Source organism: Ambystoma mexicanum, chromosome 3p, assembly GCF_040938575.1.
Source record: "Ambystoma mexicanum isolate Mex_15411 chromosome 3p, UKY_AmexF1_1, whole genome shotgun sequence".
In the NCBI taxonomy this organism is placed as follows: domain Eukaryota; kingdom Metazoa; phylum Chordata; class Amphibia; order Caudata; family Ambystomatidae; genus Ambystoma; species Ambystoma mexicanum.
In genome coordinates this window covers 222,795,255-222,811,456 of record NC_090925.1, presented here as the reverse complement: position 1 = coordinate 222,811,456, position 16,202 = coordinate 222,795,255, and the positions used below count along the sequence as shown (strand labels likewise).

Genomic DNA, 16,202 nt, shown 5'->3' with positions numbered 1-16,202 from the left:
GCTGTTTCAGCATTGGGTGTTTGCTTAGATAAAAAATAAAAATAAATCACAGCAGGGTTCTTTGTGTAACTTGTTCTGCTGCTCAGTTAAACTCTTCATATAAGTCTGGCTGCTCAGCCATCGCTACCACTTTACTGTGTAGTACAGGCTTGTACCAAAGGTGAAATTGTGCTTACACTTGAAGTCTTAATTGCATGTAGTGTTCCCAAAGGGTAATGCATGTGATTCTGCCTAACACTGGTGGCAGCGATGGGATAAAGTATACTTGTTACATTTAGAGTGCTACTTTTACCTTTGTTAAAATAATCCTCACAAGGTTAAGCAACACTAGAAAAGCAATTGTTTTATCATGACTGATATTCAACGCTACAGACAGGAGACCCTAGCCATTTTAACAGTTGATCAATTGAGAGATATGTGTAAAGCTAGGAATCTCACTGTAAAAGGCAAAATGGTTGTATTGATAGAAAGGATTTTAGAATACCAAAGTCTGAAAAGTGGGACTGAAACCCCCACACCTGCAGCAAATGTGGAAAATGTTGATGAGGATGATGTTGTTTCTGAGCCCATCTCTAATATTGTGGATGAGTTAGATGGGGCAGAAGAGTCTCAGAATGTAGGCCCTGTCTTAACTCTACCTGCTCATAGGCCGCAACCTTTTACCACAGGGACCCCATCAGGTCCAACACAAGTCCTGAATTTGTCTCTTCAGAAAAAATGAGACATGAGTTCGAATTTAAGAGAATCCAAGCTCAATTTGAAAGCAAACACCAAGAACTTAAACTCAGATAAATGGAGTTGAATCATGCACTTGAAATGAAAAAGTTGTCTCTTGTAACTGGTTCTCTCCCAGAGTCTTCTAGGTCTTCCAGTCCTAAGAGACCTCACATGCCCAAAGATGCAGTAAGTATGTATGAGGTTAAGCTTGATATTTTGGATTGGTTGGGGTTGGCTGCTTTTGAATATAACCATGGGATACTAGACATTACAGGGAATCAGTTGATTCCTTGGCTTTTTTCTAGGCTTCCTCCTGTTGCAACTGATGTGGTAATGGAGTTGGGGGATATAGACAGAAAGGAGTATGAAACTGTGAAGCTAGCTTTCATAGCTAGATTTGGGAAGACTCCTTCTCAGTATCTCAAGATGTTTAGAACCCTTAAAAAGCTTGATGGTACACCTTGGGCTACCTGGGTGACTGAATGTTTGAAAAACTTAGATGGGTGGGTTAAGGGTTACAGAGTTAACACTTATGAAGGTATTAGAAATCTGTTCATGTTGGAGTCTATTTATGATGCCTGCTCTCCTGGGCTGAGACAGCACTTGGCTGACTCTAAGGAAATTGATCCAAAGAAGTTAGCAAGGGCTGCTGACTTATAGGTTGCCAACAGGGCTACTCAAAAGGATTCTGGGGTAACTCAGAAGAAGGTGGAGGGAAAGCAGCACAGGAAAGAGAACAATGAGAATTCTAAAACTTCCCCTCCAAAAGAGGGCCCTAAACATAACAAGGGTAAGCCACAAGGGAAACCGAATTAGGCTAGTGTACCTCCTGGTGCCAAACCAGAAGGAGGTCAGAACAAACCCCCATTCATAAAGACATTTGGAAAATGTTATACTTGTGGGTCAACTGACCATGTGAAAGGGGATCCCAGATGTAAGGGTAAACCTTAAGGGATCCACACTGTCTCCTTAGACTTCTCCCCAGAGGAAGAAGTACCAATGGCAAGTAGAAACTTTCACTTACTGGCTGAGGAACCCATGAAAGTCTCAGCCAGTATTTCTTTAGTATCCCTGGGTCTGTGGGAACAGAACTTAGATGTCTATAATTCCATTCCAGAGAATACTAAAGAGTATTACAAAGACAGTGTTCTTGTGAATGGTCAGGAGACCCCTGCCATCAGAGACACTGGGGCCAGCATAACTGTAGTTGATGAATCATTTTTCAAGGTTGAGTATGTTGCTATTGCACCTAAATGCCTAACTAAGCTTGCTGGAGGCCCTGTCCAAATGCTTCCACTGTTACCAGCTCTCATCCAGTGCAATTACATGACTGTAAAGATACCTGTTGGGGGATGACTTAAAAACTCTTAGAGTTGTATCAAGCCCCCCCCCCCAAGCCTCCCAGCTAAAGGAAACAGGAGCAGACTAGGAAGGCCAGAGAGCGTACCTTAAAAGGCTCTCAAGAGGAGATTATAGAAGAGAATATAACTCCCAGTCCACAGGACTTACTGACTGCAATTTCAAGGAAGAAGGAGGAAAAGGGGAAACCTAAAACCTCCAGGAAGAAACCAGCCAGCACTCCTGTGCTACCAACCAGGACATCCCCGAGAGGACTGTCCAAAGTCACACCTGTGACTCCTCCACCAGCGGAGGCTGAGTGTGTGGAACATGCAAATAACAAGGGGGGTCCTGTGAGACTCTCATCCAGACATGAGTCCTGGTTACAAGAGCCTTACCCAGAGTCTTTAGCTCACTATCCTTTACAGAGAAGAAATATCCCAAATATATCAGTCTTTGTCCTGCCCTGGGGCAGTCCAGCACCGAAATGCTAGCCAATTCTCCTCTGAACAAGAGTACCAACAGCAACCCCAGACACGTGTTTCAGTCTGGTTGAACCTCATCAGTAGGGTGTAGCTGTGCCTCTCTTAGAATAGTGAGCAAGGGGTCCACATCTGGATTCCCATACTAACTTAGGGTCAGACCCAAAGTTACTTGAAATATGCAAATAACAAAGGGGGTTGTGGGAGAATCTCTGTACCAACAGCAACCACAGACATGTGTTTCGGTCTGGTTGAACCTCATCAGTAGGGTGTAGCTGTGCCGCTATAAGAATAGTGAGCAAGGGGTCCACATCTGGATTCCCCTAGTAAGTTAGGGTGAGACCCAAAGTTACTTGAAATATGCAAATAACAAGGGGGGGTCCTGGGAGACTCTCTGCCAGACATGAGTCCTGGTTGCAAGAGCCTTACCCAGAGTCTTTGAGTGTGTGGAGTAACCTTGTGTGGTTGAATCAGATGCTGAGGAATCAGAGCTGGAAGATGGCCTTGCTCCTGTTGGAGATATGGATCCTACAGACCATCCTGAGCTGCCGTTTTTACTGGCAGAAGGTGGACCCTGTAGGGCGGACATCAGCAGAGGTCAAAGAGAGTGTCCTACTCCTGAAGGTCTTCGCCAACAGGCAGCTTCCCAGCTGGATGGGCAAGAGCCAGGGAAGCATAGGTTGTACTGGGAAGATGGCCTCTTCTACAGTGAACCAACTGAGTCTATACCAGGGGAGTACAGAAGACTTGAGGTGCCTCTTGAAAGCAGACTCCATTTCCTACAGTTAGCCCAGGAGATACCTTTGGCTGGTCACTTAAGTTTTAAGAAGACCAAGGAAAGGCTCTCTTTATATTTCTACTGGCCTAAGTTGGCATCTGGTGTAGATAAGTACTGTAGGAGCTGTCAAACTTGCCAAACCTCTGGCAAGGGTGGAGGCAAGAATGTGGCACCATTGGTGCCTCTCCCAGTGGTTGGAGTGCCTTTTGGGAGGGTAGGAATCAACATTGTTGGTCCCTTAGACCCTCCAACATCTTCAGAAAACAGGTTCATCCTGGTTGTAGTAGACCATGCTACTAGGTATCCTGAAGCCATACCTATGAGAACTGTTACAGCTCAGGCTGTGGCTAAGGCCCTACTTGGTATTCTTACCAGGGTAGGTTTTCCCAAGGAAGTTATCTCTGACAGGGATCTAATTGTGTCCCACTACATGCAGGCCATGTGGAAAAACTGTGGAGTAACTTACAACTTCTCAACTGCCTACAATCCTCAGACAAATGGATTGGTAGAGAGGTTCAACCATACAATGAAGACCATGATGGGTGCTTTAGAGGAACCTCTTAGAAGAAAGTGGGACCTTCTACTGCCATGCCTTCTATTTGCTTATATAGAAGTCCCTCAGGAGGCAGTTGGATTTAGTCCCTTTGAACTTCTTTATGGCCATCCAGTTAGAGGCCCCTTGGCCCTGATTAAGGAGGGGTTGGAGAGTGCTCCTTACCGCAAGCCAGTGAGAGTCACTGACTATGTGATAGGTCTCTGGAGGTGAATGTCACACATGATGGCAGAAGCATCAGATAACTTGAAAGCAGGTCAAGCTCTGGTGAAGCATTGGCATGACCAAAAGGCCAACATGGTTGAGTTTTCTCAAGACCAGCTTTCTCAAGACCATCTAGTTCTAGTTATGGTACCTACAAAGCAGAGGGCGTTACAGGACAAATGGATAGGATCCTTCAAAGTTGGGGATAAACCTAGAGAGGTTAACTATCTGGTGTACTTAGGCAATCCTAAGGAGGCTTCCAGAGTCTTTCACACCAACAGTCTAAAAGCTTATGTCTCAAGACCAGAAGTAGGAACTTTGCTTCTAGCTTCAGCCCAAGAGGAGCAGTAGGAGGAGAGTAAACCTCTACCTGACCTACTCAGAGGTCAGCCTTTAGATGAGAAAATACCAGTTAATCTCTCTTCTAATTTGACACCTGAACAACAAGAGGAGTGCAAGTTTCTGTTAAATCAGTTTGCCTCCCTGTTTTCGCTATGACCAGGCTTGACCCCTTGGGGCCAGCATGATATTCTCACTGGTGACTGTTTACCTGTTAAAGGCAGAGGTTAGAGGATGTCAGATCATGTAAGAACCCACATAAAGGAGGAGGTTAACAAGATACTTGATCTCGGGGTAATAGAGCCCTCTACCAGTCCATGGTCTAGTCCAATTGTTATAGTACCAAAGGCAGGATACAAGGAGTTGAGATTCTGTGTGGACTATAGATCTCTTAATACAGTCACCAAGACTGATGCCCACCCTTTACCAAGGACAGATGCACTGGTGGATAAACTCTGTTCAGCAAAGTACCTCAGTACATTTGATCTCACTTCAGGCAATTGGCAAATAGCCCTGACATACCATGCCAAGGAGAAAACTGCATTCTCAATCCCAGGCGGCCTCTACCATTTTAAGGTAATGCCTTTTGGACTAAGAAGCACTTGCTACATTCCAAAGGATGGTTAATCAAGTTCTGAATGGAATGGAGGACTTCTGCATGGCATACCTGAATGACATTGCAGTGTTCAGCCCTACATGGAAAGAACATGTTGACCACTCAGGCTCAGGTTTTGCATGCTCTTGAGCAGGCCCATCTAACCATAAAGGCTAGTAAATGTCAAATTGGTCAGAGTAAAGTGGTCTACCTAGGACATGAGGTAGGAGGAGGTGAAATCAGGCCATTTCCTAGCAAAGTACAAGCTGTACAAAACTGGGCCACCCCTACTACTCAAACCCAAGTGAGAGCCTTCCTAGGTCTCATTGGGTACTATCGGAACTTCATAGAGAACTATGTGACCATAGCTTCTCCCTTGAATGTGGACTCCTCTCCCAAATTCCCTAAAAAGGTCAGGTGGAATGAGGAGTGCACTCAAGCATTTGAAGGCCTAAAGAAAGCCCTTTGTCAAGCTCCAGTCCTAAGAGCTCCTGAATATAACCAAACCTTCATTGTGCAAACATATGCTTCAAATACAGGTATTGGTGTAGTCCTTAGTCAACTGGATGAGAAAGGTAAGGAGCACCCCATTTGCTTCATCAGCAGGAAGCTGAAGAAACCAGAAACAAGGTGGGCAACCATTGAGCGTGAGTGCTTTGCTATTGTGTTGTCACTGAAGAAGTTTAGACCATACTTGTATGGATCTACTTTTGTGATTCAGACTGACCACCAACCCTTGAGAGGGTTGATGCAAATGAAAGGGGAAAACCCAAAACTACTGAGATGGTCAATCAGCCTGCAAGGGTTTGATTTTACCATTGAACACAGGTCAGGGTGTCACCACCAAAATGCTGATGGTCTCTCCAGGATGTTTGACAGACTGGAGTAAGGAAATTCATCCAGGAGTGGATTAAATCCTCCTGTCCCTTAGTCTGGGGGACGAGTGTTAGGGAGGATTCTCAAAATGTGCTAATTTCCCTTACCTTTTGAGACCCCGAGTAACTTTGCTGGATTTCTAGGATTTTATTTTTACCTGGGAAGCGTGTGAGCCCTTTTTTTTCCACTCTTCCATGTATTTTGATGTGTGTTTTACTTTTGTGTTCTTTGGTTATGGAGTTTTAAAACAACTCCATAGGCATCATCTTTTTCTGTGTGTCCCACAGCACTTTCAGTGCAGTGACACATGGATGTCTTTTGGACTCCCCAAGGTTTAAATACCTTCTCTGGGACTGACTACCGTCTCCCAGAGCATGTAAAGTTACATTGGCTTTACTAGTCTTTTAAAATGTACTGACCCAGCACACACTATCTTCCTAGAGAGTGCTGGAGGAGTTGCCTAGCTTCCCCTGAGTCAAAACACTCATGTAACAGTCAAATGTTACAGCTGTGGTGGTCTCTTTTTCAGGCTTCTCGGTGCAGGTTTAAAGTGTCCCGAACCCTATTTCGGTAAAGCCCAAACTGTTTCCTTCTGGGCCGCTGAAAGGAAGTGCTGTTTCTCTAGCTGAGGGTCTGGCTCAGGGTAGGCCCTTCCAGGCATGCTGGGTTCTTTATCTTGGTTCGCCAGTATTTCCTGCTTTTGTCCAACCCTGTCCCAGTCACCTCCCTATGGTAAGATCCCTCCTCATGGTTTCACCATGGTTCATTCCTTCTCCACTTCTAATGCCTCCCTGGGGCCAGCCTAACCATGTTGAAATCTCCTGACATGCTTGGATACTTAGGGAGATCTAAATCCATCTTCTACTCCCCAGCTCTCCCAGTCTCGCCACTGCATCCTTCTGATATCTTTTCATTTGTTCTGTTTCCAGCTCCTTCAACCTTCTAATCTCCACATTCTCTCTTGAGCTCTTTCAACATCCGTATGTTCTCCTCTGCTTTTTACCTCAATATCTAACATCTCTTGGTAATTCCTCCTTGAGCTCTTCCCCAATCTCTTCCTCTGAAAACACAGCACTCTCCTCCCGCTCCTTCTCAAGTTATCACACTAACTCCTCTTCTATGTTCTCCTTTCCCACCCTGATAGGTTTTCTTCACCCACCTCTACCACTATCCTCAACCTCCTGGTTATCTCCTCCAACTACCACCTAGAGGTCTTCTTTTATTTATCTGATATGTTCTCTCACAAATGTTCTCTCTCCTTTCTCGTTTTCCTCAACCACAGGTTGTGTCTTATTACCTCCTGTTCCTCAGTCACTGTTTCCTCTTTGCTCCTCTGAACCTCCCTTTCCTCCTGCCTGTAGACGATCTCTTCAGTAATTTAATTCTTCACCTGCTAACTCCACTGCATAACCTCAATGCTTCTCCACCACTTCTGTAGGGCTCTTCTCCTCCACCTCCTTCAATAACATTACCTCTTTAGTCTTGTACTTGGTTTGGAGTTGAAAGACAGAGTAAAAAATATTCTAGGGAGAAAAGACCAAAGATTATTTTTTCAAAATAACCTTGGTCTTTTCTCCGCTGAACATTTCCGACTTAGCCAGACCACCACCCACACCCCCACACCCCTAGTTACCTTGCCTCCGACTTGCTGGTCCCTGCAATGCCAGTTTCCTTTCTCTTCCGTGATCGGGAAACAGCCCTGCAGGGTCCTTTCCTTTTTGTTTTAATTTTGTTGTTTTTTTTAGACTGTGACAGCAGCAGGGGACACCCCCACAATTCCTGCTCACAGTATAGTTTGCAGGGGTTGTGGGGAAAACACTGGCAGCCCTTTCTTTGGTCTTTTTCTTCGGGACTGCAGGACACCCCCGCAGCCCCTGCAGCCCCTCTAAATGTCGAACTTTTAGAAAGTAGAACATTTGGTAGTATCTTATTTAGGACTTTTGGTTTGGTAGGTCATTTCTTTTTTGTCTTTTTGCCTAAACCTTCTACTTTATATCTTTACCCCCAACCTTCTGGCCCACATCTGCCTCCTGCTTAGATTCCATTGAGACTTTTCCTGGATCTTTCACACCTCCTCTATAACTTCTGAAGGCTACACAGGCTCTTTTGCCACCTACTCCAAAGTAACCTACTCCTCCACCTCTTTACCCTCACCAATCTCCACCAGGGCCATCTCCACCTCTGGGCTGATGGCTACTCCTCGGCCAGTACCCTTACCCAAACATTTTCTAACTCCTGCTCTGACTGCCTTCCTCCAAACTCCCATACTCACAGACTGAGACTGTGGATTTGTACCATGCCTTGGCCCTGCCTTCTAGCATTTCTTTGGGGAAATGGGCCTCCGGCATGCAGGGTATAGGAGGATTGGGAGCTGTGGTCCTCCATTCCTGGATGCGTCTCCAGTGCATGCTGGACCTCAGCCTCTGGAACTTCATCTGCCATCTTGGAGTTTTAAACTCCCACTTCCTGTCTAGATTGCTGGTGTAGACATTGGTTGGTAGGTCTCTCCCCTGGTGGTAGCTTCCAGTTCCGAGGTAGAGCTTGGGGTTGGCTGACTGCCTCCCAGGTTCTGCAGCCTAGCTCATGTTCCTCTCTTTGTAGACTTAAGAGCGGATCCTGCACCTGCGGGAAGGTTTCCAAAAGCTTGCAGGTGCTGTAACCTCAGCAGATCCACTGTTCCTCGATTCTCTTAAAGGAGCCCACCAACCTGCCCCTTTGGTTGAGCTGGGGCACAGACAGTTGCTGCAATAACCCCCTGGTTGGTGAAGTGAGATCCTGTCTTCATTTAGCCATTAATGGGCCAGCGTCAAGAGTGGGTGCTTGATTAGCCCTCGGGTGGTCTCCTTAATCAGCAGCTTGGGCAATGAGCATAGTTGCATAGGGTAGACATTGTATCTTCTTCCTTCCATCCAAATGGATTATTGGACTTGTGGCCATGTGACTGTCCCCTACTATGCAACCAGGATTCTGGGTGGTTTCCAAGTAGATACTCTGTATATTTCCTCAAAGGCCACCAACCTGGAGCCTCAGGGTGAGCCGCTTCATGGCTCTAGAGCCACCACACTGCCAGACCTCATCACCAAGAAATTGTATTAGTGTATGGACTGTGTATGCAGTGTAGAAATCTAATATGTATATTGTGGTAATGTTTGCTGAACAATAACTAGGCATAGAAAAACAGACTCCCTGTGCAAGTACAAGCTAAGCACTGCAAGAAATACATGCACATTGTTTATACGGAACATACAATATTAAACAGAAACATAGCATAGGTCACAAAGAAGACCTACAATTCTTTGTCATAGTTCAGTCCTTTATGGATGGCTCTGAGGTGAAGTATCCAGAAAGTTTCTCTATTTCTGGAGTACCGCACCCCATTGCCTTCTCTGCTGGTCATTACTGTAATGATTGATTCTTTATATTTTCTAATAAATGGTGGTGTCAGATATATTTTCTATGCATTACCTGATCAGTTGTTTTGCCAAGTTAATAATAATTAATAATTTATTTAATGTGTTACAGTTTAGTTAATAAACTTTACACATACAAAGTAATAATTAGTCAAAAATTAATTCTAAAGTCAAACTATTGTAACATCAAATTAGATGACAACAATACCGTAAAATAACAATTAATATCTACTTATAGAAAAATAAGGTTAAACAATAAAATATGTCCGGCCTAAACCTAAAACATGTCCAAAATATAACACCTTAACTAACAAGGAGTAGAACGTTAACATAGATTAAAAAGCACAATACAGAATATTAAAAGAGAGTGATAAAACAAAGCAAAACAAAACATTATGATACACATATTGCCACGGTCTTCAGAGATCCTTGGAATAGACAGGGACAAAGGTTGTAATGTAATGTGGACAACCTATTCAAATCTTGATGCCTAGTTTTCCCTCTTTCCTAAACCAGATGTTATAAAGAGCGGTCAGGACTCGTATATTCTCTGAATTTAAGCAGTGATGCCAAAATAATGATTCAGAGATTGCTGCCAGATCATGAGTATACTTTCCAATATGGTGATGAATTACGTCAGTCATACTTCCACATTGTGTCAAAACATGTTGTACTGACTCCAAAACATTGTCAATTTTACACAATCTGCATATACGTAGTTCCGCCAGCATTCGCTCTCTCCTGCCCGTGACCCATTGGGTCGGGAGTTGGTCCAATCTTAATAGAAGTATAAAGCGTTGCAATCTTTTGGAGGGGCATAGGTTGAGGTAATCCTGCGGTTTCATGAATGAATAAAGCCTATATTGCACAAAGTCGTAGCTTTTCAATGAGCTAAGGTGGGCAAAATTCTCCAGCCAGTCCCACATTTCAATATGCTTGTCAAGAGCCATCTGGATCTGCTTAGAATACCCCCCTTCTCGCCAAGACCATCCTACATCTGCAAGATATTTTAACATTTTGACAGCGGGTGAGAGGGGATTTTGCTTCTTGCATATTTCCTTGTTAACTGCAGTCAGTAGACGGTTTGTTGTACCACTGCGCATTTTCATGAATAACCCAGATCTGTTTTTCATGACAATAGCTTTCAATGATGGTATACCCAATTCCAAACGTATAATTGCCAAGTTAATGCTTGGGACTGTTTGTAATGGTACAATTTTATGTGCGTTTTTTTTTCTTTTCAAGGCATTCTTTTATCACTATATGGCTCCTTGGTGTCAAGCCTTCACAGAAGCTGTGGGCCACTGCAACGTGCACAGATTTCAATTAAATGGCTGAATTAACCATTAAGGATTAACCACGTATAATAATGTATGGGCATGGAGATGTCTCTCCATAGAACACAATACTAGGGGAAAGACATTTTGCCATAACTGCGAAACTGTTCACCCCCTCCCACCTCAATGGCCTTACATAGACATGTAACATTTAACAATAAGTATTGATCTGATCTCCAACAATGTGTAGGACTGTATGTTGTAAACTTCATTGAAAAAGTGGGAATGTATTGGTGGTCACACTGCGTGCCAAGGGAACTGTCCTTAGACTGGGTTAGTGAGCAGCTGCTGTCAGAAGTCAGGCCCTAGCATTCTGGAAATGTTTGAATGGACTCCTGGGCCAATTCCTAGTCAATAGTCGTTGCATCGCCCATCTGCGATGTCATTCGAGCTGGGGTCACTCTTGCTCCACTGGAGGCCAGAGACAGAGGTGCGGCTTTGAACGGAGCGTTCAAGTTAAAGCATGCAGTTAGAGACAGAACTAAGTCAGGGTCTTCAACTTGTAGATTCTAAAGGCCTTATTTCTTTGCTGCAGGACTCCAGCGAAGCTGCACAGCTCCGGAACAAATTGTCCATTTACAGCATGTATGGCCTTCCGCGACTATCACGAGACATCCGCATGTTCTGGGAGATCAGAGAGGGCAACGAGACCAGCATCCGACTGGAGAATTCGTGGAGAGACATTGTCAGAGGCCACGAGGTAAGAGGTGTTGTGGGGAGTATGCTTATAAACCTAAACACTATACACAGCAATATACACACACATGCATATTTACACACCCAGCAAAATATACACACACAGCAATATTCATACACACACACACACACCAACACCAAGATATGCACACATACAGCATCAATATGTACACATATCCTCACAGATATTAAAACTCATAACTGTTCTGGGAGAACTAAGCCATTCAAAATGCCCTCATTACATTGAAGTCCTGGAGGGAAAACCTCATGTCACCCACAAGTACTCACCTCTTCCAGATCCCTGCATACTATCACCACATACATATGCACCCAATGGCCAAAGACTGCGTTAGACTAGTTTCGACATTTTTAGTGTAGCTTACATCTGCTGTGGCCTCACTGTCCAGTCTACCTGCTCTACTTGTCATTACGCCATCGCAAGCGTATCCTGTCCCGTCTCCACCCCCCATTCCCACCACACACTCCCGGCACTACCCCCCTACATGTGTTCCAAAAGTCTGAAGCCCTCCACTCTAGCTGTGAACTCTGCCTAACCTAACCGACCCTTCTGTTGCATCTTGATGTGGAAACGCTTACTTTCAACTCGTTTGAACATTGTGTAATAATTTTGTTGATGATTTCAATTACAGTTGCTAGTAGAAAGTTGTATGATTGAATCTCAAACTTTACTCATTAATTTGAGGAATAGGAAATCAAAGTTGGCAATTTGGTTACTATTTATAATTAACACATTGTGATTATCGGAGAGGATGACGTAAATCTTTCCTTTTTACTCAAATTGAATATCATGTGGTATAATTGAAAAAGATTGACTAAAAATTGCACGTTTGTTTTTACAATACATACTGGGTGTGCAGGGGACGGGAGCGCTCCAAAAAGGTGTGGGCATCTACTGTTTTCAAAAAACACCCACTTTCCTGACATGGCTCAAATCAGATATAAAGATTCCACTAATTCCAGTAGAGGTCTGATTCAGAGTGAAAATCCTAATGTTCTGGACCCTTTGAAGGGCGAACAACTATGTTGCTCCACCCCAGAAATCCGACCGTGAGGCGCGGGCTTTAAGCCATTGATCTACTCGAATATTTTTTACCTTTGCACCAATGTATAGTTGATCCCACAGGCAGTTTTGGGCGTACACTGCACATCGGGGCTGCACTTAATAATGCAGAGTTTGAGGGTGTTACCTTTATTGCCATTGCTGATGATTGGGGTGAAAGGGGACCAGTCATGAGTGTGCTGTCTTTTCAGTGGGATCCTGCACCAACTCAGAACTTGCGTTCCCCTCTGGGAACAGTTTCCAAGGCCAAGCTTATCCTCTGAAGCTGTGTCCCTAAGCTTAACAGGTGGTCTGGTTGGTGCGCAGGAGCGAGCCAGTCACAGGTGAAAATTAAACAAAAGGCAGGAGAGAGAGAAAAATATGGCTGCCTGCAGGAATGTGGAATCTGTCGGGTTCTTTCCCACATGTCTCCGGATTCTTGCTGCTCCACATTAGTGAACTGCTTCTCATCAGCGGAATCACCAGGGAATTTGCCAAACCTTATACGCAGAAGTGGTTGTGCCGTTCCCAGAGTTCTTGGATGTGGGCAAAATTACAAGAGAATTCAAGTCTCTTATCCTTGTGAATCTGCCAGAAGAACAACTGTGGCTGCACTTTATGCAGTCAGCATGCCGCCCGCAGTTCCATTCTGGTTGTTACGCTTTGCCCATGGTCTTGCATGCACAGCCACGGACCTGTGTCCACAGGGATGTCTTTCTAGCTTTCCTCTTACCTTGAGCCCCAGAAGCTGCCATTCTTCCACCCCTACCCTGAAAATCAACGTAACCGTGTGTGCGTGTGTGCGCCCTCGCATCTCTGCCTGCTTTCCCTCCTGGATGTTTCTGGTTTCTCCACACACCCCAGGATGCAGGCTGTTGGCATTTGTTAAAGTGTGACTGGTCGAATCCCATTGACAGTTTGCCAGTTTATTAGGGTGCTGGTGTATTCACACCAGTGTTTTTTCGCTGCGATCAAAGCTTGGTTGCAGTTGAGGCAGTTTGTACATTTTAAAAACCCTTTGCATTTAATGAGAGCCATATATTTGCCTGTTGCTATGCGGAGAAACTAGTCCATCAGTCGTTTTAGTTCAATAGGTTCCTATATTTCACCCCAGTGGTTGGGCAAATATAATTCAACAAGTGCCTCTCTGACCATAATGAGGTATGTTGCTTTTTTCTGTTAGACCTTTGGCTGCACCAACTTACTCTAGTTTATACTTTGATTAATCGTATTCTGAAAGTTTTCTGGTTTCCTGCATTATCTGAATTTTAGAATTCTTGGCATTTGGCGACGCCGTCAATGCTTTGCCATGGATGGATTTGCTGTTGCCCCTACTTCAGACTTTGGTGTTTTCTGATATATGATCAGCTTTATAAAACTGTTAGCATCAATGGCATCTGCCTACATTTCAAATTGGCGTGGTGCAAATACCTGCATTGAACCCGAGGAAGCGCCCGAATGTGTGCAGTCTGCCCCATGAATATTTATCAATAGCCTGAACTTGGGCATTTTGCAGCCCACTTTTCAGATGAAACCTAATAAAAAATCTTTTTTTTATTTTTTATTTGCATTAAAATTGAAACAACCATTTCTTTTAGCAAGACCTAAGAGGATGATATGAGATACTACAAGTAGTGTGTTTTGTGTTCTCTGTATGGTGTATGGTGATTGCAGACACTACCGTTAAGAGAATCGTCTCTATCTTTCCTACCACTAACTCCCACTATCGGGCTGATTTTTGATGTGTAGACGGGCGACGAACATTGATAATGATTCGTCCGTGACAAGGGCGTCCCAACAGTGTGGATCTTTTTTCGTCTCGCCACCGCTACTATCCCCTGAGCTTTGCTAAATAATGCATACACTAGGCGTTCGAAATGTGCTCTGCCGAAGTCATACGCGGTACACGTGGATGATTAACGTTGAGCTGCTGGCAGAAGTGTCTGTTTGTTTGTTTGTTTATTCATTTCTAATGTGCACCAGACCCGGGGGTATCTTACTTAATCGTCTGTTGTGACTTTGTTGTCTACTGCACACGCGGCAACTGTTTGCTTTACATCTCTGAAGTACCATCGAATTTCTTTATTCTCGGAACCTCATAATTCCCTACCCCAGCTGGTGACTCTGGACATTTTTCTTTGAGCCATTTGAGGAGCTTTTTGGGAATACATGTTCTTTCTGACCCATCTGGTGACTGTTGGTTTACTATCTTTGAGCCCTTTGGGGAATCGGCTGTGACCACTTGGCGACTGCGGATTAAAATCTTTGAACCATTTGGGTTTACAGTTTTGAGGCCTATTACTGGGATCTGAGTTGCTCATAATGAAGTTGTGCAGCAAAATAAAGGGGAATAAAAAGAAGGGGTCTGTCAACGAGGTTGCGGATACCGTGACGACTAATGTGAAAGAAAACAAGATCACAAACATCTTTCCTGGCAATAATGCAGTGGCTGATATACATGAGGACCCAGCATCCCATGCTGCCCCTTACAATGATTCTGCATCTACCTCTGCGGAATTTGATAATAATAATTCGCTTTTGAACCTATGTTACAGCCTAGAGGGACACATTTCAAATATGACCGCCCGGCAGTGATAACATCTAGCAGTTTTCTTGCTCATACTATTGAGCCTTGTGCTCCTACTGATATATCTATCAATGCTAACATACCTGCCTCTGGGAGACTGTCCTGCTCGCCTTGTTTAACAGGTTTGGCCAACGGTACTATTGGTGCTAGTGCTGAAAGCCACGAGCAGCGTACGATGCTTGGTAATCACGATTGTGCAAATTGTACTCTTAGCACCAAAGTTCAAAGAACTTGATGCACATAATAGTACTACAAGTTTTGCGTTAAGAATTCTGATGAATCGGTTCTCTGCCTTTTGGCTAAGATCAAGAGTAGTATCTGTTCTTATCAGTTTAATATCAAAAAAGGGAAAAAAATAAAATAATAATTCTGTTTAAACTGTCACACAGTATCTCATGTCAGGTTGAAAAGAACGTTGTAATGTTGAAAGCTATTGTAGAGGAGGTCCCAAATAAAGCCTGCACTCCCATCGCCCATTTTGAAATACCAGGAACATTCACACCAAAATATGTGACGTATGATGAGCAAATAAACCAACAGAGAGCCGCAGTAGGGCTCTGCCCAGTACCCATCAGAAGAGCAACACCTATTCTGGTACTAATTACCAGACAACCATGGACAGTAAGGTATCCATTGAGAAAACCCTACCAACAAATGAGACGAAATGAAGATTGCCGAAGTACCGTCCCGGAAAAAAACAAAAAGGTCCTTTTGGAAGACGAATGGTGACGTCAAGAGAGCCCGGACGGACTCACAGATGGAACAAATGATGAACCAAGAATGACACAAGTAGACGAAACGCCATGAGAAAAGAGATTGTGAGATTAAAGTGATAGGAAGCTATCAAAGCGTAAGAAAGTAAGCCGTAAGCAGGATGAAGACATTCAACCAGCTAACGCCTCTACATATGCTTGAAACCACAAGAAGCTAAGAAAACAGGGTGGCTTGCTATGCTCAGTAGAGGAATAGCGCGGCAAGCGCCATTGTACATAATCTATCTCAAAACGAAGCACATTATTATAAGTGTGATTCCACTTTACACGAAAAGCAGAATCAACTCAGGTTAGTAGAGGCCAAACTAGACAAGATTCATATTCTATTAAAATGAGAAGAGACAGCTGAATCGAGACTCAGCAGATGCAACTTATGCCAAGAGAGCCAGGGTCATACCAATAGAAGGCACGAATAGTAGCTACATCTAATTGAAACTTAAGAACAGAATATCCTGTC

At 44.0% G+C, this 16,202-nt stretch overlaps 1 protein-coding gene and 1 pseudogene across 2 annotated transcripts in view; both read left to right on the top strand.

The window, feature by feature from the left end:
- Positions 1-16,202, top strand: part of LOC138580291 (pleckstrin homology domain-containing family G member 6-like) — a 365,164-nt gene that overhangs the window by 197,282 nt on the left and 151,680 nt on the right. For both annotated transcript variants that reach the window (XM_069650705.1, XM_069650704.1), the window contains exon 4: positions 11,165-11,329. In XM_069650705.1, coding sequence (XP_069506806.1) covers positions 11,165-11,329 — 165 coding nt within the window. The remainder of the gene's footprint in view (positions 1-11,164; positions 11,330-16,202) is intronic.
- On the top strand, positions 15,252-15,369 carry LOC138581561 (U2 spliceosomal RNA; annotated as a pseudogene).